Raw genomic sequence first — 24,307 nt, 5'->3', positions numbered from 1 at the left:
TTTTCCAAGACCATGTCAGTGATCTTCTTTCTTCTGCCCCTTCCCGTTGGCTGCAGGGCGGCCTTGGTTCTGGCCAGAGGCCCCAGCTGTGGTAAGGCCTCTGTGGTCAGCCAGGCCCAGGCAGGGGGCCAGGCCAGCTCGGGCTCTGTAGGGGAGAGAGAGCCAACGGGCCTCTGTCTGACTTTGATGGTGGGGTTTGGGGTTTAGGAGTGATGAGGGCAAATAACAGTGACTGAACCTCAGCTTGGGTTTGAAGCATGATGTGGAAGCAATGGCCTGAGTATGGAAGACAGAGCGGACATTGCTTAGGACGGGGGGCTCTCATGGAGCCCACTACCACCACCCTGCAACCAAGCCAGTGCTCCTGTGCACAGGGGACCTTCTGAGGGAGAAGAGAGCGCAGCCCGGATGCAGCAACAAGGGGTTCACCGTGCCTCCGTTTATCTCGTTCTCTGGAAAGTTCTTCCAAGGCCTCAGGCTTCGCTGATGAGCTTCTTGTTCAGTCACCAAGTCACGTCTGACTCTGCGACCCCGTGGACTATAGCCTGCCAGGCTTCCCTGTCCTTCATGATCTCCTTGAGTTTGCTCAAACTCATGTCCGTCGAGTCGGTGATGCCATCCTACCATCTCATCCTCTGTCACCCCTTTCTCCTCCTGCCTTCAATCTTTCCCAGCATCAGGGGCTTTTCCAGTGAGTCAGCTGATGAACTCGGGTGGGTAGAAAGAGGAAGTGGTGGTACCCAGAGCCTTAGTGCTTGGGCTTTGGAACCTGACCAGTCCCCAGACCTCCTCCCCAGCTGGACAGGAGGGCCTCCAGGCAAGGTAGGACTCACAGCTTCAAGCGCTTCCCCATGACAAGTGCTGAGGAGGCACTCACCATCTACACGTCACACGGTTGTACAGGCTCTGAATGGCTGAATGACCGGACACCTTTTAGCTGAGTGGGGTCACTTTGGGTCAGCGCTGCTTCCCCAGGCCAAACCTTTGTGGCCCGAAGCATCCGTAGTGGTCGTGCCTGCCCAGCCTCTCCCCAGACTCGGTAATCTCCCAGTCTTGAGTTACAGGGGACTTAGTTGCAACGCCCCCTTCCAAGGAGCATTCCGTGGCCAGAGCACACACAGCACTTGGAGCTGTTGGAGGAAAGTGCGGCCTTGGGTGCCCTGCTGACTTAGAGCATCTGGCTCCGGCTCCAGGGTGAGCTCAGACAGAGCCCCACAGCTCTCTCAGCCCTGCCACTGAGTGACTCAGCTGGCTGCGGGCCTGTGATTCATGGTGACCGAGGCTGGTGTTCATTATCTCATCTGATTAGTCCTTCTTGAGCTGCCTGACCAGGGAGAGAGAGGTGGACAGACTTGACGGCGTGACTCACAGGCTGAGCTTCTCCAGAGCAGAAGCAGTAGGGAGTTCCTGCTTGAACCTGCCATATCCTTGTGAGCAACGGTGGGGCCTGCGGCCCCAAGGTCCAGGCTGGCCCCTTCTCTCCCCTCCCACTCACCCTGGTGATGGAGGGGGCCCTTGCCCAGCAACGGCAGGCTTCCTCTGAGGGGCATAGCACACAAACTACACATCTCTGACGTCAGAAGCACCCAGTTCCTGGAAATAACCGGCATGGGGACTAGGTTGGGAGAGTCCCCCGGGCTGGTGGCTTCTTGGGATCCATCTCTCTTGACCTTCTTAGTACTTGCAGTCATCACAGTGACATCCTCAGGAGCATTGAGAACTTGGTGCCAGAAGCTTCAGGGGCTCCCTGTACCTGGGGGTTCTTAAAAGGGCCTACAACCACCCGCTTTGCTAATGAAGGGTGTTCCTTTCCTTATATCAGTGCAACAGCCTAGCTCTCCAGTTCATGGACACCGGGTAAGCTTCCTGTGTCTGCTCTCACAGTGGCTTATGACACCACACATTTATCATCTTCTAGTTCCTGGGGTCAGAAGTCCTAAAATGAAGATGCTGGCAGGGCAGTGTTACCTTTGGAGGCTCTAGGGGACCATCTGTTTGCTGGCCTTTTCCAACTTTGAGGGGCTGTCCGCGATTCTTAGCTCGTGGCCCCTTCACCCTCCTTCAAAGCCAGCAGAACAGAATCTTCAAATCTCTATCTCTGTGACTTCCACTTCTGTGGTCAGATCTCTATCTCTGACTTTGATCCTCTGCCTCCCTCTTACAAGAACTCTTGGGGTTATATTGGACCATCCAGGTTGCCCAGCATCATTTCCCATCTCGATTTCTTAATCACATCCTCAAAGTCCCTTCTGCCAAGTTAGGTCGCATAGTCACAGGGTTCAAGGATTAGGACATAAGGCCCTCTTGGGGGTCCAGGGGCATTGAATGGACCACTTTCTAAAAGAGTGACCTTCAGCAAGTTGCTCAGCCTTCTTGTGCCTCATATGAAAATGGGGAGAATAATATGTCTGCTGCGTGGGTATTTTGTTGTCCTCTACTGTAGCTTGTCTATTTCATATCTATGAATATATTACATGTATATAGTAGCATGCAGTAGCTTGCAGCTTGCACAGTGCCTGGGGCTGTGGGGAGGGCCGTGATCTGATGGGAAAAGAGGAGGGCCTCAGGTTCAGCCTGGGGCAGGGTTGGAGGGGGTGGTGGTTAGAGCAGGAAGGATCCTAAACAAGGTTGCCCTGGAGTAGTCATTGCCAAGGTAGGAGAGGAAGGGATTTCCTGTGTCCAGAACAGCAGGGGCCAAGGTGCACAGGAACAGGGGCCCATCCCAGGGGAACCGCAGGCTCTTCTGCTTATCCAGAGCTTGGGCTGTGGTTTGGAGAACAGAGAGCCCTGTCTACCACCATGCACTCTCATTCGATAACTATTCAGCCATGTCCTGCTCTTGTGAGTTGCCGACCAAGAGCCCTGGTTCTGCCAGAGGGACATGCTTCCCACAGCCCCAGTGCACTCTCGCCTGGGACCTGCAGTAGAGTCGGGATGTGACTGTCACAGTTCCCGGGGGCAGAGGTCACTTCCTCAGCCGGGTCCCAGGCCCCTAGCTGCAGCAGGCAGAGAGCAGGATATCGTTGTTACTGTGGTCAGTTTGCATTAACTTTTCATGATTCAGAAGAGGAAAACTTATTGTCAAGCATGTGATGAGTTCAGGATATAGTCTTTCATTTCCCAGCCTTTAGCAAATGCTCTGGGATCGGGACCATGTGTACTTTGGGATCACTTTCAGCCCCTAGGAAGCCCAGTGACTCAGAACTCTAGGGTACTTGCTCTGCCGGCCCCTGCCGCTGGCATCCCAGTAACCTGGCCAGCATCATCTGTTACATTCAGGAAGTCATCAGTTACTCCCCAGATCTGGCTACCCAAACACTGACCAGCGGAAGCCCTTCCTCCCAACTAACTAATTCCTTTGAGAGGGACGTTTCTCAATCCAGCCTTATATTTCAATAAAATAATCCTCTTCCAAATCTTTCTACAAACAAAATGATAGAAAATTCAAAACATATGCCTGCAACTCCTAACTAGCAAAGTAATATAGTTTTAGAATACTTTTTGTGAGGGTTGTTCATCTGCTTGCTTTCCTGACGATTATTGTTGATGGTATCCTTGTCAGCTTGGAATGGACATTTTTTTCCCGCACTGATGCTTCTCCCACAAATCTTGAATCTCAAGACTTTATCAGTTAATGTCAAACACGTAAATGTTACCTGCAGCTCAAACCGGACCTTGTATTTAGCCCTCTGTCCGCTTCAGGCTTAATAGCCACAAAGATTTTCTGTCAATGCGACATGACCTTAAACATTTCCTTCTAAAATACAGCTGGATATGTTTCTTCAGGCAGAAAATTTACTTTTGCCAATGTTGTTTATCTGAACCACTAGCATGATAACTGAAAACGTTACTTGGAAATTAATCTTGCAGATAACTGTGTGTGTAGAGCCACAAACAATCTGCATCAAGGAAATCCTGAAATTATCTTAGTTTTATCTATTTTATCACTCACCAGAAAATAGCGTCACCTGATTGATGTGGTGTGAGCTAGTCAGACGATTTTTACGGGCCAGTGCCTTTGCAGTGTTTATCTGCAAGGCTGGTTTATTTTTACTTTTTAAATTTATTTTATTTTTGGCTATGCTGGATCTTCGTTGTTGTGCAGGCTTTTCTCTAGTTGCTGCGAGCAGGCCTGCTCTGTAGTTGCTGTGCTCGAGCTTCTCATTGTGGTGGCTTCTCTTGTAGCAGAGCGTGGGCTCCAGGGCACACAGGCTTCAGTCTTGTGGCACGTGTGCTCGGGAATTGTGGTCCCCGGGCTCTAGAGCACAAGCTCAGCAGTTGTGGTGTGCAGGCTTAGTTGTTCCATGGCATGCGGGATCGTCCCGGACCAGGAATGGAACCTGTGTCTCCCGCACTGGCAGGTGAATTCTTTACCACTGCACCACCAGGGAAGCCCGGCAGGGCTGGTTTAAATGAGTTTCTTTATGACAACACACCAGGGACGGTACATTTACAAACATCCACAGCATCAGGCTACAGATGGGAAGAAGAGTGATCTTTGCCAAGAGTCATAGTGTTTAGGAGGCAGGAAAGTCTCTTTTTGGTTCCGTTGTGCAAGAAGGAAATGAGATAATGTATTTGCTGGGGCTCTGTTTTTGCACGGATGTGAAGGTCAGTGTGGAGAAGAGAAGCAGAGGGAGGACGGGGAGGACAAGCAGGCGGTCACTTGTGAAGATGCCTTTGTGGACATTAGCAACAGGGGCAGGGGTGTTAGTGACCCCAGGGAGGAGGAGCCAACGCAACTGAATTGGGGACCTGTATTTGCATCACGGAGTCATTTTAAGGAAATGTTGTTGTTTAGTCACTAAGTCATGTCCAACCCTTTTGCCACCCTATGGACTATGGTCCACCACAGGCTCCTCTGTCCATGGGATTTCCCAGGCAAGAATACTGGAGTGGGTTGCCATTTCCTTCTCCAGGGGATCTTCCCAATCCAGGGATCAAACCGGCATTGGCAGGCAGATTCTTTACCCCTGAGCTACAAGGGAAAACCCTAAAGAAAGATTAGATCACATAAATTGTGGGCTTAATACAAGATGTCATCATCTCTCTTTCAAGACATAATGACATAGGAAACTTCCAAATCACAAGTTATATCACTCTGAAGATAAAGGTGGTAATTAAACTCCATCACTTCTTATAGAATGATAAAATGCAGGATGATGTCAAAAATCCCTCTGAAAGGCTAAATTTCACCTTTTGATAACAGCAGAACATCTAAGTGTTCCATTATTAAAAATTCAAAGGCTGTAAATTGATGTAATATAGTAGTGATAAGAAAACCTGACACTTTTTTTCATGAGACAGATATGAAGTCTCCTGTCTTCATGAAGACAGACGTCTTTACGTGCAGCAACTTTGAAGTCAGATCTGTACCTTTATAATATCTTACTAGCAGATAGAAGTCGTTTACACATTTTAAATTATTGACCCCTCTGTCTCTAAGATAAACGCTGGCTGGCTGGTTCCATACTCTTGACTGTCCTTCCTTGTGTCTGTAGGTCCTGATGGTCAGGGTGCTCAGGAAGTTGTTCTTGGTTTGCATCTTCTCGTCTGTTTCCTATAATGATGCTTTTTTCAGTTGTAGGAGCTGTGCCTGCTCCCGAGATCAGCATGGAGCCTCCTTTCTGGTTTCCTTGCTTATAGAATTTTTTTAATGTGTCTAAATGTTGAGGGAATGACAGTTTTCCTTTCCAGGAAGTAAAATGTCTTTTTGTGACTTTATATCTTCTTTCCTCTTAAGTGAAAAGGATGAAAGTGAAAATCACTCAGTCGTGTCTGACTCTGCGACCCCATGGACTATACAGTCCATGGATTTCTCAGGCCAGAATACTGCAGTTGGGAAGCCTTTCCCCTTCTCCAGGAGATCTTCCCAACCCAGGAATCGAGCCCAGGTCTCCTGCATTGCAGGCGGATTCTTTACCAGCTGAGCTACCAGGGAAACCCAAGAATACTGGAATGGGTAGCTTATCCCTTCTCCAGAGGATCTTCCCAACCCAGGAATTGAACCAGGGTCTCCTGCTTTGTAGGCGGATTCTTTCCCAACTGAGCTATGAGGGAAGCCAGCATGATAATACTTCATTCAATGTAAATGAATAAGTGAAGACCCAGACAAGGCAGACCAGGAAACTGTGTTTATTTACCCAAGATGCTTTGTTCTGAGGGAACCACAACTGACTTTCTACAGGGAGGCGGGTAGAGACAGGATGTGCTTTCCCTGAATTGCGTTCCCTCTGGTTTTCACTCATTCATTCTTGGGACACACCTGCTCTGTGCGGGCCTGAGGCACCTTTTCAGTCTACAGCAGGGTTTACGGTAAGACCAGAGCCTTCAAACATTGCAAGAGGCAAATGTGATGGATGGAAGGTGGGTACAGCCCTCCAGGGCAAATGAGAGTAGGGGGTCCCCAGGCTCAAGGGAGAGTGGTAATGGGGGAGACCCTGAAGGACACGGCCAGCAGTCCCAGGAGCAAAGCAGCCCAGGCCCCTCATCCAGCTGGCTCCAGCAGTCAGGTTCCAAGGAAGATGCTGATGTGCTGGCTTTGGTCCTGTATCCATCACTGACCTAAACTTATTACTGGTGACATGGAGCAGTCTCAGGGGCCAGACTTGAATCTCATGCCCATCCTTTTGGCATTGGTTGGGAAAGTTAGCCCCACTTGAACCATAAAAAGTGGATTTTTCCATAATAAAAGGGGTTTCCATTCCTAGAAAAAGGGATATGAGAGAGGTATTAGACCGAACAAACAATTTCAGAAGTCTCGTTTTCTGCAAGTCGTTTTCACAAATCTCTATGGTTGCTCCAAACCAGTGGAGGAAACCGCTCCCCCCCCACACACACAAGAGGTGGGACTGAGCAGTGCCCACATCTAGCTGGGGGCGTGCTGGCCTCAGGAGGTGGCCCCAAACCTTGTGTGACACTGTCCTATAGCCTGAGATCGGAGGTGAAACAGCAATAGAATATGCTGAGATTTGGATCAAGTTTCAACTGCTTAGATACTTTTTCACTTAAGTTTCATTTATTAAACTCTTTCATCTTTTTTTTTTTAACTTTTTATTTTGGGGTGCAGCCGACTAACAATGTTGTGATCATTTCATGTGAACAGCTAGGGGGTTCAGACACACATATGCACGGATCTATTTTCCCCCAGAAACCTCCCTCCTCCAGGCTGCCTTGTAACACTAAGTTAGAGCTTCCTGTGCTATACAGTAGGTCCTTGTTGGTTATCCATTTTAAAAACAGCGGTGTGTACATGTCCATCCCAAACTCCCTAGCTATCCTTTCCCTTGGCAACCATCATTTGATTCTCCTAAGTTTGTGAGTCTCTTTCTGGTTTGTCAGTAAGTTCATTTGTATCATTTCTTTTTAGATTCCACATAGAAGGGATGTCACCAGATATTTATCCTTCTCTGTAAACCCCCTTGTCTTTAAACATCCATGTTTCTCAGGCAAGGCTTCTCATCCCAACATGGAGACTTCAGGGTAAGAAGTGTTAGTCACCTGGATGGAACCAGCATGGTAAATAGGGTTCTGCCCCACCCTCCTCTGACCTCTGTCACTCACCTCCCCCAGCCCCCCCACCCCCCACTCCATTGAAACAGCAGCAGTCAGAGTATTGATGAGATAAAAGTTGAATATTTTCAATCCCTAAGTGCTTGAGGATGGAGATGCGAAAGATCTTGTCCATCGAGTTTGACCACGAACTACCCATCAGAGTGTCCTTGCTCTTAATCCTCCAGATGAAAACCTGGAGTATATGACAAAGGATCAGGTGTAATTGTGGTCTCTGACTTCACAGAGAGATCGCTCTATCCCCAGGTGTCTGTAGCCAACGAAATCATGACCCGCTACACATCCAGATCCCCAGGTGTCTGTAGCCAACGAAATCATGACCCGCTACACATCCAGACTGAGCTTCCTTCGGCACGCTGTGGCCAAGAGTGTCGGTGCTGTGCCCGTGGATGACACGCCCCGCCGATACATCAACAGCGAGGTGTGTTGTGTCATCTCCTGCTCCCTTGAGTTCTGGAGAAGAGCTGAGATGAGTAAACCTCTTGGAAACAGACAGTGACTAGTTTCTTGCAAAAGCCAGAAAATGAACCTTTAGAACTAACTCTGCATTGTTGGAGCCACTGGGCAAATTCATCCCAGAGTGGAATAGATTTTACAGGTCAGACCCCACCCGGCTTTGTTTCTTTATTTTTGGCTGTGCTGGGTCTTCGTTGTTGTGCAGGCTTTTCTCTAGTTGCTGCGAGCGGGGCTGCTCTCTAGTTGATGTGCTCGGGCTTCTCATTGTGGTGGCTTCTCTTGTAGCAGAGCGTGGGCTCCAGGGCACACAGGCTTCAGTATGCCCGCAAGTGTGCTCGGTAATCGTGGTCCCCGGGCTCTGGAGCACAAGCTCAGCGGTTGTGATGCACAGGCTTAGTTGTTCCATGGCATGCAGGATCTTCCCAGACCAGGAATGGCTTCTACTCCCTGCCGTGTCCAGCACGATACCTCACAGTGGGGGGTCCAACAAACAGCACGTTGGGATCCAAAGTGTTCCCATTCATTTCAACTGTGTCTGTTGGTTTAAGGGTGAGGAAAGGAATTCCAAGGGAAGACACTCTGTGTTCCCAGGGTTCAGTGGAATGAAAGGAAATCAAGTGTCTTTGCTTGAGGACTCCTGCTGCCTCTTTCAAAATGAGGCAGCAACCTGTGTGCTGATATGAGCTTCTGGAGGGCAGCCCAGGCTGGCTGGGGCAGCGCCCAGAAAGAGCACAGGACTCGGGGCAGCAGGAACCCCACTCACTGAAACAAGAGAAGAGGAGTTGGGTAGAGGGAAGCTGAGATCCCTGTGCTGTGCTCAGTCGTGTCCAACTCTTTGTGACCCCACGGACTGTAGCCCACCGGGCTCCTCTGTCCATGGGATTTCTCCAGGCAAGAATACTGGAGTGCGTTGCCATTTCCTTCTCCAGGGAGATCTTCCTGACCCAGGGATCCAGTCTGCATCTCCTGCATCCCTTGCTTTGCAGGCCAATTCTTGACCACTGAGCCATCCTGATATCAACTTAAAAATGCTCCCAACCTGAAAGTTGTGAATTATACTTTATTCACTGGGAATTTTTAGGACTTTCAACCCTGGGAGGCAACATCTCAAGTAACCCTGAGAAAACTGCTCTGAGGAGGTGACGAGGGGCATCCAGGTTATACAGAAGTTTTTCAACCAAGGGCAGGTAGTCTGAGCATCAGAAGATCATTGCTAATTAAAGGAAAGCCAGATATCTCGAATGGAGGGATTTCATGCTTTTCTATGTAAGGGAATATGTAAGAGGATGGGCTCGCTGAAATCATCCTTGGATATGCACCTCAGCTATCTGGGGAAGATGAGATGGTTGGATGGCATCACTGACTCAATAGACATGAGTTTGAGTAAGCTCCGGGAGTTGGTGATGGACAGGGAAGCCTGGTATGCTGTAGTCCATGGGGTCGCAAAGAGTCGGACAGGACTGAGTGACGGACCTGAACTATCTGGGGCCAGCATCCTATGTTTTCACATCCTGAGTGCCCTGAGGGCTCACCAGCTCACCATCAGTGGCAGCTGCAATTACTGATGACTAGGACATCCTTTGTTTACTGATGTGGTAAGAAATGTTCCATTTCTCACTGAGCTATGACTGTACTTTTATTTAACATGCAAAGTATGTACAAAACCTCCCAAAATTTCCATTGAGGAGATTCACTTTCTTCCCTCTCATTTCCCAAGGTGGGGCCAGGAGTTACTTACCCAATCATTCAACAGTCTTCACTGGCTTCCTGTGATGGGCTAGACCCTGGGGATGACCCTCTGGGAAGGAAACAGGCGTGAAGCCCCTACTGACACCATCCTGAACTAGTTTTTGCAACATTACAAATGTAGCTCCCTACATTTGTAGGGTTGCAAACGAGGTCAGCTCCAAGGAGCTCTCCTCTCTTCACGTTCTTCTGCCATCAACATCCGGGATCAAGCCATCTCCTTTGCCATGACTGGTGGCTGTCCTCAGTATAAACAGGCTTACTGAGAGCCTGGGGGTCTCACTGAACCTTCAGGACAGGTGATGTTCTTGTCCTCATTGTACAAAGGGAACAGCATCTCAAGAGTTCCCCATAACGTGACCGGGGTCTCCTGGTTTGTGGGGTTGACACCAGTTAAGCCCTAGACCTTCCAGCACTGCAGCACAACCCCTGACTGTAGAAATCAGACATGAAGAGGGTTTCCAAAAGAAATCAGGACTTGATCAACATTTGTTTTTGTTTTTCTTAGATCTCGTGAATGCACGAATATAAAACACAGTTTTCGGGAAAGATCAGTCATCAGAGAGAATGATTTACTTACTGAACTCTTTTTTTAAATATTTATTGTATTGAAGTATAGTTGATTCACAGTGTCATGTTAATTTCTGCTGTACAGCGAAGTGATTCAATTATATGTATATTGACGTTCTTTTCATCTTCTTTTGCATCATGATTTATGACAAGATATCAAATACGGTTCACTGTGCTATACAGTAGGACCTGTTTTCTATCCATTCTATATGTAATCGTTGGCGTCGGCTAATCCCAAACTCCCGATCCACCCCTACCCCCGCCACACTCCTCCCTGCCGGGTGATCAGAAGTCTGTCCTCTATGCCTGTGAATCTGTTCCTCTTTCAAAGGTAAGTTCATCTGTGGCATATTTTAGATGTCACACATAAGTGGCACCATCTGGTATTTGCCTTTCTCTTTCTGACTTCATTTAGTATGCCCATCTCCAGGCCCACCCACGCCGCTGCAAGTGGCATGACTGCCTTCTTTGTTCTGGCTGAGTACTCCTGACGTCTTAATCTCTCAGTTGTATCTTGACTCTCACAGTCCAGCTGGGCATCTACACTGGTTCTCGTGAATCATTGCTGGTTTAGGAGGTTCACTGAAGTCAACTGACAACACAGGTTTAAGAAAAGATAAACCCACATTTATTACGTGTTTAATTACTATTCCTAAGATGTGACTTCCTGCTTCTACTTTTTTTATTCTGGTGAAGGAACTTTTAAAAGCAACAGAATGGATAATTAGGTTGTGGAGAGCCTAAACACACACCCACTGAGCAAACGGAAAAAGTAAAATCGGAAGACTCACTGTGGGTGACTGGTCACTTGTGCCTAAAAATAAGATTTCCCGTGACAGCAATACAACAGAATAGAACGGATCAGCATCAAAATAAACTGCAGATGAAAGGCATGTGCTGTGGGAAACAGAGAGGCTTTTTAAACCATTTTATGGAGCTGTGATGGGCATACAAAAAGCTGTGCATCTTTAGTGTGTACACCGTGATGGGTTTGGAGAGAAGCATACAGTTTTGAAATCATGCCCACAATCCATGCCATAAACATATCCACCACCTCCAAACTATTCCTCCCACCCTCTTAATTTACTTTTATGTGTATATGTGTATGTGATGAGAAAACTGAACAGATAAGATTTACCCTCTTAGAAAATTTTTAAATATACAATGCAGAATTAGTAACTATAGTCACCATGCTGTACAGTCAGCCTCTAGAATGAATTCATTTTGTGTAACTGAAACTTTGTACCCTTGGACTAATAATATCTCCCTCTTGCCTGCTCCCTGCAGCCCCTGGCAATGACCTTTTTACCCTCTGTGTCTATGGTTTCAACTTTTTTAGATTCTGTGATCATGCAGTATTTGTCTTCCTGTATCTGACTTATTTCCCTCAGCATAATGTCCTCCAGGTTCATCCATATTGTCACAAATGGCAGAGTTTCCTTCTTTTTAAAGCCTGAATAGTATTCAGTTATACATATTGGGGTTTCCCCAGAGGCTCAGCGGTAAAGAATCTGACTGCAATGCAGGAGCCACAGGAGACACAGGTTCGATCCCTGGGTGAGGAAGATCCCCTGGAGAAGGGAATGACTACCCACTCCATCCAATATTCTTGCCTGGAAAATTCCATGGAGAGAGGAGTCTGGCAGGCTACAGTCCATGGGGTCACAAAGAGTCAGACGTGTCCAGTTTAGGTAAATGCCTTTTGGAAGGACTTTGGGAGGCCTCTCTTAAATGCTTTTTTTCTCCCCCCAGAAAACAGAGAACGAGAAAATGAGAGGTCCAGGATGGGGTGCTTAGTGCAGAGATCAACTGCTGAACCCATGACTGGCCGCAACTGCTACACGGGCTTTGTTTCATTTGTCTGCCTGTTTGTTTGTTGTTTGTTTTAATGGGATGCTGAATATGTCTGATGAGGAATCAGGTTGAAGAAAGATGGACTTTTTAGTAATAAGAACAGCACCTGATCCCCGGAAGAAGGGGAGTGTTGCCCATCACAACATGGTCATCTTGGAAGGCGATGGAGCCTGCCCAGAGCAGGATACAGAGAAGGGCAGGAGGCAAAACTGGGCTCTGGGAAGTTGGCATCCTGGCAAACATGAGAGGGAGTGCCCAGATAGGACACCCATGTGGAAAGGAAGGCAGGCCCAGGACACAGCACAGGGCACAGCTTACTCTGAAGGATAAGGCAACATTTGCCTGAATTTCTCACGTAGTCCTCAGCAGATGCCACTATGCAGAGCATTCTAGAGTCCTGTGGAGCTCCAGCAACGCAAACCCCAGGTACATGTTCTCACTTTCCTTGGCCGGAAGATATGCTAAAAAGGACCGTTTCCTGAGCTCTCTGGCTCCCACATCCCCCTCTGCTGGGCACTGTCCTGCTGTGTGAAAGGACTGGGAGGTTTTACGTCTCATGCCCTCTGAGGGCAGTCTCTGCCTGACCAACATAGGCATTCATCGAAGCCGGTGCTTGCTCTGACAGGGAGCTTTGTGGGGCTGCAAACGGGGCGTGCGATCTCTGCCTTGCACATTCTCTCTCTTTCTGTCTGCCCCTCTCATTGCTTCTTCTCATTAGTCATCATTATTCCTTGGAGCCTGCTTTAGCTTGCATTTTTTCGCCAGAATTATGTGGGAGTTGTTCAAGAAAGCAAGCCTCCCTGTTTGACCACAGCCAGCCACTCAGTGCCTTGGTGTGGGGTCGGGTCTGGTCCCAGAGCCGGACCTCACCTCTTGAGAGGTTGCACATGTCATGGGCCCGCAGAGCAGCCCTCCAGGAGAGGGAGTGATGGAACGCAAGCTCTGCTGTGAGCTGAGTGGGCTCAGGCATCAGCCAAGACGCCAGGTGAGACTTCTCGGGACACTGGAGCCCATCTCCCTTTAGAAAGCCAGGAGGTTGTTTAGTTTACCAAGTCGTGTGCAACTCTTGCGACCCCATGGACTGTAGCCCACCAGGCTCCTCTGGCCATGGGATTTCCCAGGCAAGAATACTGGAGTGGGTTGCCATTTCCTCCTTCAGGGGATCTTCCCAACCCAGGGATCAAACCCGAGTCTCCTGCTCTGCAGGCAGATTCTTTACCGACTGAACTACCAGGGCTGTTCAAAGAAAACCATCCCAAACGCTTGCAGGAGGTGAGAGTGCTGCTTTGCTTCTGTTTCAGGTGCTAAACCTGCCCCCGGGATCTGCTTTGAGAGAGTCAACTCCGCAGGTGACCCTTATGGCAACTGCGGCAAAGATTCCAAGAGCTCCTTTGCCAAGTGTGCGATGAGGTACGGGGGGTCCGTGTCCTGACCACGCCATGACTTTGAACTTCCTAGATCACTTAGGGCTGCTTCCACACTTTCCCTCTTTGAGGACTGTCTGTTCTTGCCTTTCCAGAGACGCCAAGTGTGGAAAAATCCAGTGTCAAGGAGGTGCCAGCCGACCAGTCATTGGTACCAATGCCGTTTCCATAGAAACGAATATCCCCTTGCAGGAAGGAGGCCGGATTCTGTGCCGTGGAACCCACGTGTACTTGGGTGATGACTTGCCGGACCCGGGGCTCGTGCTTGCCGGCACAAAGTGCGCAGACGGAAAAGTAAGCCCTAAGTGCTCCCTTGCATCACAAATGTGAGTCTGGACTGACCCACTGAGAAACGTCCTGTTCGAGACCTGAGTTACAGGAATGGTTTGTTTTTCAAAATCCACTTCTCAGAATGCTGCCTCTAAAATCCAGTTCTTTGCACCTAGAAGAAAAAGAATAAATAAGCAAATCCTAGCTCCTCGTCTGACCATTGAGATGCAGATTTGGGGAAATCGCAGATTTGGGGAAATTGAGCTTGTTTTCTCAGCCCTTCAGTGTTAAGAAGTCTTTTCTACACTCTGGGTGTTATGCAAGTTTCCAGCCAGGAAATTACTCTGGAAGGAAACACAGCAGCGTATTATATTGTTCTTGGAAATGTGGTCTGGGTTTTTGGCACAGTAGGGACTTGTTCTCACCTGGACAGAATGGGAAGTCAGATGTAGTTTCAGAGACCCCCACAGAGGGACGGGAGAGGGGAGGAGATGAGATAAGCTTAAAGCCAAAGGGGGTTCTTTTGGAGACAAGGGGGAAAGGTAGACTGAGATATTTGGGGAGAGAGGTTAGGAATAAAGTGCACAATGATTAAAAAAGAAAATTGAGATTTTCACATTCTGCCACATTGATTTTTTTCCCCACTAAAGTTTCTCATCAGACTGAATGATCGCAAGTTAATAATTAACATTTTAGGAAGGAAGATGCTTTGATTAGGGCCCCATTTTCAAAATGAATATGAAACCATTACTAACAGGAGGTCACAGAGCAGAAAGGAAAGGTGCTGAGCCAGCTCCTGCAGCTGGGTCCCCAGGGCAGGAGTCCCCTCCTCCCCACCCCACCGCCTTCCCTCACATGCCATCAATGCCTTATCCTTAAGGAAACAGGGTGATATGCGAAACACATTATACATTCTGGGTATCTCCTTAATCACACACATCCATTTATATTCAAGTCTTGCCATTAGAATGACACCACTTAAACGGTGATTCGAACAAGCAAGGCCAGGTGAGTCTGAACACTGAAATTCCAAGCGCTCATTCATCAGTGAGCTTTTCACTTCACGCGCAAAATTAAATGTGCTTTGGTCTCCTTCCTGCAGAGCCCCGGTTCTTTGAAAGCCATCTTTGAGCCTGGGCCATGGGTTGTGAGAGGGCAGCACCCATCCGCTGTGATTCTGCCTGGGGTCCTGCTGTGCTCATTGCAACCCCAAACAGTTTCTTTTATCAGCAGGAATGTGCCAGTCCCCTTGGCCACGACCCCACCAGCCCTGAGAGCCGCTTCAACCAGCACTTCTTTCTCAGGGCATTCATCTTGCCTTAGATAAGCTGCTGGGGTCAGATGGTCAATGTCTCATCGGAAGGTCCTACTTGATTAAAAATGCTTCTGTAATCTAAAAATTCGAGTTTTCTTCCTTTGACTCCACCAATTTGTAACATTTTATGGGAGATAAAGAGCCTGATCCCATGAGTCTGGACTATATTATGCACCTTTGAAATGAGACTAAATTCTTTCAACCAGCCCAGTATCATTTAGCAAATTACTGCCTCTGCAGAGGCTTGATAAATACAAGGGAAGCGTCTGTTCTCCTCTGTTGAGCATTTCTGTTGATGGTTTATGTCATCAACGATAATGCTGTCAGTCAGCATTTGGGGAAAGTTCCCATATTTTACTACCTCCCTTGAGAGATTCTCGGACCCTGGGTTCCTGGAGTCTTTGAGTCTCTATTGGCCCAGGTGAAGGACTAGGCTGTTCTGTTCTCTCCTATACCTTTTAACAGTAGAGGAAAAATGAGGGCAAAAATGATGCGATATGTAGATTTTGTTGCAAGCTCCAAATAAAAGTCATGAGGAAATCAGTTACCATAATTTCAGAGTTGCCCAAAACCATATAACATGCCATGAAGATAGAAGACTCCCATAGTGTCCACAGTGATGTGAGTCTTGGAATGGGCTGAATTTGGAGGTGGACATCAGAACCTATGTCCAAGGCAGAGAGCACCACTATGCCATGTGCATTAACTGAAAGATGGTCTTCCTGGAGTTTTTCTTTGCTTTTGCTTTTTGTTTTTTTAATTTGTATTGGAATATGGTTGATTTACAATGTTGTGTTAGTTTCAGATGTATAGCAAAGTGATTCAGTTACACATATACATATATCCACCCTTTTTTAGATTCTTCTCCCATATAGGTCATGACAGAGTATTGAGTAGAGTTCCCTGTGCTATATATATATAGTAGGTCCTTATTATTATTTATTGTATATATAATAGTGTGTAATGTCAATCTCCCAATGTCCCAATTATCACTCCCCCACCCTTACCCGCTGGTAACCATAAGCTTGTTTTCTGCATATCTGTGACTCTTATTTCTGTTAGGTAGGTAAATTCATCTGTACCTTTTTTTCTAGTTTCCACATATAAGTGATAGTGCATGATATTTGTCTTTCCCTGTCTGACTTCACTCAGTATGACAATTTCTAGGTCCATCCTTGCTGCTGCAAATGGCATTATTTCATTCTTTTTCGTGGCTGAGTAGTATTCCATTGTGTATATGTACCACCTCTTCCTTATCCATTCCTCTGTTCTTTAATACACAGATGCATGTGTGTGTGTTTGTAGATGGACATGGATATTTACTATGCCTCCCTCCTCCTCCAGATCTGCCTGAATCGTCGGTGTCAGAACGTCAGTGTCTTTGGTGTGCACGAGTGTGCACTGCAGTGCCATGGCAGGGGGGTAAGTAGGTGAACTGCTTTCATGTAGCCAGCCCATAATTAAGCTCAGCACTAAATCATTCCTTTGTAAAGGATTTTCGCCATCCATCACTTTGTAAAAACATAGCAGTGTCTCCTCAGTATTTTCTTCTGAAGACATTCATTTTCTTTGACCTTTACATGGCATAAGAAATGGGATTTTATTTAACAAAGAAAATCAGATTGAGCGGTAATTATCTTTTAAATTGATGTTCTGGATTTTTTTGAAAGGACTTTGTCATCTTCAAAGTAATTTTAACACTAACCTTCCTTCATGAAGAGTTTTTCATTAGCGTTTCAAACGGAGCTGTCCCTCTCACAACCAAGATTCAGAATATGTGTCTGAACTGAAATATTTCCAAAAGCAATTAAAACAAAGAAGACAGCACATACTGACCACATGCTCTTGAAATCACATACACTGGGTTTCAACTAAAGAAGGCTGTTGTTTTAGTTCAGAGGATTTGGGGGAGGGGAGGATTCTAATTGTTCAAAACCTAATTTATTTTTCCTGATGGGCTTAATTATTTCCAATGGAATCATATTACTCTTGATTAGCTATGCCAATGGTTCATTTGTTTTTCTGAAGCCTTTTCTGCAGAAATGGTGCTCCAAATTCTATTTTTAAAACTTGCAGACACTTGCCGATGATTCTAACACAGAATTATGGAGGTTTGCATAAGATTACTTTTGTGCTGTGACCATGAGGGACTGCAGTGTCGCCTCAGATGGGTTTGTTGGTGGTGAGCGTGGCTGACCGTCAGTATAAAGCGCAGTCTTTCCATGTCTTCATTGGATCGTAGGCTTCTTCCTAATGGCTGGGAGGAATGACCTAGTGCAGCCTCATTATCTGACTGATGATGGAGTCCAGACCCACGTGGGGGTAGTGACACGTCCAAGGTTAGGTGGCCAGTTAGTAGCAATGCTGGATCAGGGAGCCTGGACTCCGGACCCTCCAACATCCCTGCATCCCAGCCACACGTTGGAGAGGAAAGGCCCGCGTTGCCTGGGGGCTGAGCAGCTGCCGTGACTTGGGAACAAGTAACAGCTAGACCCCAACCCTTTCCTTAGCAAGGCCAGGCTCACCAGCAGCCCCTCTGGGGTGGGGGGGGGCAGTTGTTGGGGCTGTAATCTCTCTGCCACAAGCCGTCCAGAGGGCCCCGACTGTGGTTCACAGCAGGAGATAGTGCCTGAATCCCAGGGGTGGTGCCCCAGCCGCAGGGTCTCTGGGGAAACGGCAGGACACTCAGACTCCAGGCAGCCTGGGCGGCACTAGTGACAGTTTGTTCTGCTTCATGTGAGCTTCGTAGAAACGCACTTTCTCACTCACCACAGGCTTTCCTGACTGTTGGCCTTCCTGCTGGAAGCATCTGGGTTTGTTGATGTTGACTGTGGTTGACTCATCACAACCTGGGAAACGTCACAAATGAGATATACACCCCAAACATTGAATGTGCCTTAAAAACATAAAAGCGTGGGTTTGGCCCCATCCAGCAGTATTTTGACGTGGAGCTGAAGCCTGCAGGATGGGAGCTCAGCCCTACCTTCCTTGCACAGAACCACCCAAAGCGCCATCCCTGATGTGCCGTTTGCTTCTCTAAGTGCAAGGGAAACTGCAACACTCACGAGCAACCTGAATGAGGAATCCTTTCTTTTGCAGCTTTTCCCGATCATTTTTCAGTTGTCCTTCCCATTCCAAATTTGTCCAAAGTCCTTTTTAGGGCCTTACCTGTCATCCAGCATTCCCAAAGCATTCAGTCTCATTGTCTTTCTAGAAAGGATTCCCTCTTGTTTTCATAGTCATCTTCCATTGGTTCCTGTAGCAGTTCAGTCAGGTCCCTGTACCACAATACATACCAGCAACAAGTAGAATGGCATCACAGGTGGCATCAGTCACCCTGGATCACAGGCTGAGCAAGCATTGGCCCCTCCGTGGAGCCTCAGGGCCCACCAAGAGCAAAGCTGCCCCTCCCACCTTCTTGAGCAGCCCTTTCCCGTGGATCCAGAGCCATCATCCTTTTATTTCACCAGGACACAGTTCACTGCTGGCTGTGTCCACCACTCAGTGGGGTAGGAGCTGGGACCAGCCCTCCGGAGTGTCTGCTGAAGGAATCAGAGCAGACTTTGGGGAGGCGGTACCTTGTGGGCATCAGGGGGAGCAGGAGGCCTGGCCGTCAGACTGCTGTGGGACCCCGAGTCACCCAGCCTCCCCGAGCACCCTGTCTGAAGTTGCCCGGGGTTGTCGGACCCTTGATGCCCAAGGGCATGGATTTCATGTCCCAGTAGCAGTGTCCCTTTCTCACTACTGAGAGGTCTTCTCATCTCAGCCAGATTGGGAGGGTTTCCTGGAACCAAAAAGAGGCACCTGGAAATTGAGACAGAAAAGAGGTGGGAGGGAGCCTGTGAGCCCCGATGGTCTCCATCTTTCTCTCAACAGCTGTTGATGTAACAATAGCACATTCTGCTATATTTGCAGCCTCAGGCTCTCGACTGGTGTGGTGCTGGGTGCAGGGTGGGTCCTCGCAGTGGTGTGTCCAGAGCCTGGCTGCCTCCATGTGGTGGGGGCACTGACCACAGGGCCTTTGCTTTGCTATGGGGCTCAGTTAGGGCTCAGGGACTTGGTGCTGCCCCAGGTGGAGGCACGTCCTAACTCTGCCTCCCTCTTTGTGTCTTTGTCCCCTGCTGCCCAAAAGGTGTGCAACAACAGGAAGAACTGCCACTGCGAGCCCCACTGGGCGCCTCCCTTCTGTGACAGGTTTGGCTTCGGAGGGAGCACGGACAGCGGCCCCGTCCGGCAAGCAGGTTAGTGGTGACATCGTGTCCCGGGGAGTGGGCCGAGCTCCCGAGGGGCACGGGAAGCCAGGCCCTGGGGGGCCATTGCAGGCAGGACAGAGGACCCGCCAGCCCTCGGGTGGGTGCACAGCTGGAAACCCGGTGGGGACCCCACAGGTCCAGGTGACCTGACACAGGCCGAGGCCCCTGTTTCCAGACCCTCTCTCATCCTTCCCTGATCTTTGCAGAGACTCCTTGCTCTGCTTTGCTCAGAGGATGAGGTTTCCAGGCCTCCCAGCTGGCGCTAGTGATAAAGAATCTGCCTGCCAATGCAGGAGATGCAGGTTCAATCCCTGGGTCAAGAAGATCCGCTGGAGAAGGAAATGGCTACCCACTCCAGTATTCTTGCCTGGAGAATCCCATGGACAGAGCAGCCTGGCGGGCTACCATCCATGGGGTCGCAAAGATTCGAACATGACTGAGCGACTGAGCACACACTCAGCCTGTGACATTTTCTCAGTTAAGGTCATTCTACCACAAACTGCCAAGTGAGTGTGCACCTCGTGGTCGGAGGTTCAAACTGCTTGGTCAAGTCCAGCCTTGTTTACTGAGGCCAAGAGTTGTGAAGTCAAGTGCCTTTTAAAGCTCTTACTAGAAAGATGCCATCCTCTTCATAAAGGGACTGGGCCCAGCCCTGCAGCCACTGTTGCTGAGCTGTTGTTCCCTGCGGGCACCAGCCATCACGTTTTTCAGGCATTAATTGAACCCTTATGAAAGTGGGCATTCTTCTTCTTTCTTTACATACAAAGGACCTGAAGCTCAGAGAAGTTAAGTAACTTTCACAGAGTCACACAGCTAAGGTTGAGACATAGGTCTACCCGTGTAGAGACCCCCTCGGGCCGCTGTGCTGGGATCATCAGTTCTTGTCTCCCCAGAGATGAGAAGTGGTCTCCTAGCTCAAGGCCGTCTTCTCTGAGAGATTGGCAGCCAGTGAAGAGGCAAGCCAGGGTGACGCCCCCTTTGAAGTGGAAGCAGCGAGTCCTGTGGTGCAGAGAGCCCACCATGAGCCCTGCTGGGGAGTCAGGGGCAGGGTGGGCAGGAACTGCCCAAACACATTTGTGTTGCCACCTTGGCGCCCACCTGAGCCCCCGGGGCACTCAGTCAGTGGCTGACGGAGAAAGTCATACATCCTGTAGTGATGGGTGGGGTTGAATCTGTGGCTTGGCCAGTGTTTCCATGACAACAGACACAACACTGCTCTGCAGGGCCAGGTAGGAGAGCCCCTCCAAGCAGGCACATCTAGAGAAGGCAGTGTCGTGTTGTGAGGAAGGGAAGGGAACTTCTGGTCATCCCTGTACTGAAAGGTAGACGAGTCTCAATGCTGCTTCCAAGGGCACCCAGGGTCCTGCCCTCTCAGCCTGGCCCCGCAGCAGGTGGTCAAAGGGCCTCCAGGTCTCGTCTCTTAGCGCATGTCCATCCCAGGGGATAATAAGCTGGGTCTGGCCCTGCCTCCCTGTTCCTCACTGCCATCCATGCCTTGATGGCTGGCCTCTCAGCTGCAACTTAATTTTCAAATTGGCCATTAAGAGTTCAAAAACACCAGGGTTTTCATTTTTAATGCATCAGAAACCCTGCCACATCAGAATGTGAATGTTCCATCCACATTCAAGTGAGCCAGATGTTCAAGGAATTGGAGAGGATGGTAGGAGACAGGCCACATGCTCTGAGTGTCTTTTTGGTGTGGACACCAGGGGGTCTCAGGGTTGGGAGCTGCCAAAACATGGTGAACCCACTGAGTCGCTAACTCTTCATTGTACCAGGTAAGAATATTTTTTAAATGAAAATAACTGAAGAGCCAAACTCATCCACTGTTGCCATCGTTTCATAATATAGGTTTAATTTCTTCCCCCCAAAACACCTACAAAAGAGGGGCCTTGAGAAGCCGGCCAAGGGTTACACAGGGAAGGCCGCGCACCATGGGTCTTACTCTTGAATGCAGCCACCCACATGCCCAGGGCTCAGAAGTCCATGAAGCTAGTATCTCTCCAGCATCTGCCAGGTTCCAGCTGCTCCTGTCAGTGTTTAATAACTGATCAGTTGAAGACGTAGGGATTTGATTTGAAGAAACTAGAAACTATACTCCAATACTTTGGCCACCTGATGTGAAGAGCTGACTCATTGGAAAAGACCCTAATGCTGGGAAAGATTGAAGGCAGGAGAAGAATAGGAAGACAGAGGATGAGATGGTTGGAGGGCATCACCAGCTCGATGGACATGAGTTTGAGCAAGCTCTGGGAGATGGTGAAGGACAGGGAAGCCTTTTTAATGAGCTGTGTTAAGACACAATAGGACCTTAAGCAGAGGCCCCTAGACTGCCGGCTCAGTCTCAAAAGAGGTGCATGTTAGCCGGGAAACCAGAACAAGGCTTTTCCAGTAACGCTGAACAAGTGAATCGAGACAGTCTTATATTGATTGTCTTCCTTAGACACATCCTTGGTAGGACTTGTCAGTTGGAGACAAAGTCCAGAAACAGGGTGTGAAGTCTTTCTCCCCTGGGGTGGGAGCGGCTTCTCTGGTTCCCAACCAGCCAAACATCCCGGTCGGAGGTAGGAGAGCCTGGGTGACAGAAGCTGCCACCACGGCCATCAGCAGCAGCCCAGAAGGACTGTGGGGCACCTACCAAGTGACACAGACCCTGGCAGCCGGTGGGAGAGCAGACCGGTGAACTGAGATCTGCGCGCCCAAGGAGCCCACAGCCCTGGTGAACCCCCGAGTCCTGGCACCCAGAGCCCAGAGCCCTCCACAGACAGCCCTTGGCTGCAGCTGCAGTCAAACCAACTCGATGGCTCGATTTTCCCTTCCTTTCTGCATCCTTGAGGAACCTTAGGGTCTCTGTACTAAACAAAATGGAATCAAGTCACGGAAAAGCGGATCTTTCCTTCGAGAATGTAAATAGCATCCTCCCAGAGACGGGGATTTGCCCCCCACAGCCTGTGTTTTAAGTCCCTAACACAACAAAACAAAATCCAAGGGTGTTTCATTTAAACAGAGTTTTCTTTTTCACCTTCCAATTTGACGATAGCCAGAAGTAAGATCTTGGTCTAAAAAAATTGAAAAAACAAAAGTAAAACAGATTCCAACCCCCAAGAATGAGAGAAGGAAAGAGACTGAAGGAGTGTCACTGGGGCTGGGAAGACTTCAATTTGGGGACCACTGGTGGCTCTAATGGTTAAAAATAAAAATAAAAAATCCGCCTGCAATGCAGGAGACCCAGATTCGATCCCTAGGTTGGGAACATCCCCTGGACAAGGAAATGGTTACCCACTCCAGTACTCGTGCCTGGAGAATTCCATGGACAGAGGAGCCTGGCGGGCTACAGTCCCATGGGGTCGCAAGAGTGAGACACGACTGAGCGACTGGCACTTTGACTTCACTTCACTTTGGTTCTGATGGGATTCTAGTAACAGCTCCCTGTTACTTTCTCCGACCACCGTTCCCCTGCCGTTGGCACGCTCGGGGGGCCCATGTGGCCAGAGCTGTGGTCCCAACTGCCAGATTATATTCCCCTTTAGCAAGTTCCAGACTTGTCAGCAATGAATGATGGCGAGGCAGATTGTACCTCAAGCACGACCTTTGAAGTAAGGCTAATTTATCCGTACACCATTCAAGGATTTACTCACTGCATTTCTGGTCTTTCCTTCCAAGTTCGTTTTGCCGTAAATGTCACAATTTCATACTCCCCATATTTCACTGTAACTGCCTCGTTCTCTGAGTCGAACGTGCTTTGTTTCAGATAACCAGGGTTTAACGATAGGAATTCTGGTCACCATCCTCTGTCTTCTTGCTGCTGGATGTGTGGTTTACCTCAAAAGGAAGACGTTGATACGACTGCTGTTTACAGATAAAAAAAACACCATCGAAAAGCTAAGGTACCCTGGGTCGGGGTCATCTTTTCAGGAAATGGCATTTGAAAGAAGGCGACCCACTGCTTATCATTGTGTTTCCTTAGCAAAGAAGGGGTCAGATTTTCTGTTGGTTTGGTGTTTTAACGTTTCTGCCGGACCGGCTGCCCACTTCACTTTCTCTTCAAACTATTCGCTGCTTATTACATAAATAAGCAGGGTGTTGATGAATTCCACTGGTGTGTTTTTCCCCACCCTAACCTTGGTAATTTTCATAAGACATGGGATATTAAAACATTTTTATCAGCTGGGGTAGCTTTTGATCCAAATATATTCCAAGATGTTGCTAAAATGCCAGCTTTATGCAAAAAGTCTCCCAGGTGTCACAAAGTCATGTTCCTATGCATTGCAAGAACTTTAGTTTAACAGAATAATGGCTCTGGGGGAAAGAACTCAGTATTTATATTTCAGTCCTGTAAGAGATTAAATCTTTTCTCTTGCATGGTTACCACACTGAGTTAAAAGAAGTGAGTTGTGTTTTGAGCGTTACTGTGAAAAACGGGGAAAGCGGAGTCGGGCAGAGGTTGCGGCGCCCCCCAGGAAGCGTGTCTGGGGTTGCCTTGCAGGTGCGTGCGCCCTCCCCGGCCCCCCCGGGGCTCCCAGCCTGGCCAGGCCCACCTCACCCACCTCAGCAAAGGCCCGACGAGGAAGCCGCCACCATCCAGCACACCTAAGGTGAGTTTCCAACAGACGAGAGGTGAGTGAGTGAGCGTGCGAGGACGCGGGTTTCAACAAGAGATTGAGCAGGACTCGACCCGGAGACTCTTCCTGAAAAGCGCTGGGTCAGTCCGCTCGAGACGACAGAGGCTCCCCGAGGCGACGGCTGGGGCTGGAGAGGCTCAGGGTGCCGGATTCCACTGAGCCCACATCCCGGGAGGGACGTGGTGTTGGTCATCACCCTGCCTTCATCCAGGCGGCTGGACTCCA

The 24,307-nt window shown here is 48.8% G+C and overlaps 1 protein-coding gene across 4 annotated transcripts in view; it reads left to right on the top strand.

The window, feature by feature from the left end:
- ADAM12 (ADAM metallopeptidase domain 12) overlaps positions 1-24,307 on the top strand; it is a 392,390-nt gene that overhangs the window by 334,672 nt on the left and 33,411 nt on the right. For all 4 annotated transcript variants that reach the window (XM_044935396.2, XM_044935395.2, XM_025273894.3 and 1 more), the window contains 6 exons: positions 13,500-13,608; positions 13,718-13,916; positions 16,552-16,629; positions 19,340-19,448; positions 23,212-23,347; positions 23,947-24,055. In XM_044935396.2, the coding sequence (XP_044791331.2) occupies positions 13,500-13,608; positions 13,718-13,916; positions 16,552-16,629; positions 19,340-19,448; positions 23,212-23,347; positions 23,947-24,055 (740 nt within the window). The remainder of the gene's footprint in view (positions 1-13,499; positions 13,609-13,717; positions 13,917-16,551; positions 16,630-19,339; positions 19,449-23,211; positions 23,348-23,946; positions 24,056-24,307) is intronic.

The sequence above is a fragment of the Bubalus bubalis genome, chromosome 23 (genome assembly GCF_019923935.1).
Source record: "Bubalus bubalis isolate 160015118507 breed Murrah chromosome 23, NDDB_SH_1, whole genome shotgun sequence".
NCBI classification, from domain to species: domain Eukaryota; kingdom Metazoa; phylum Chordata; class Mammalia; order Artiodactyla; family Bovidae; genus Bubalus; species Bubalus bubalis.
This window is presented reverse-complemented; position numbering and strand designations above follow the sequence as displayed.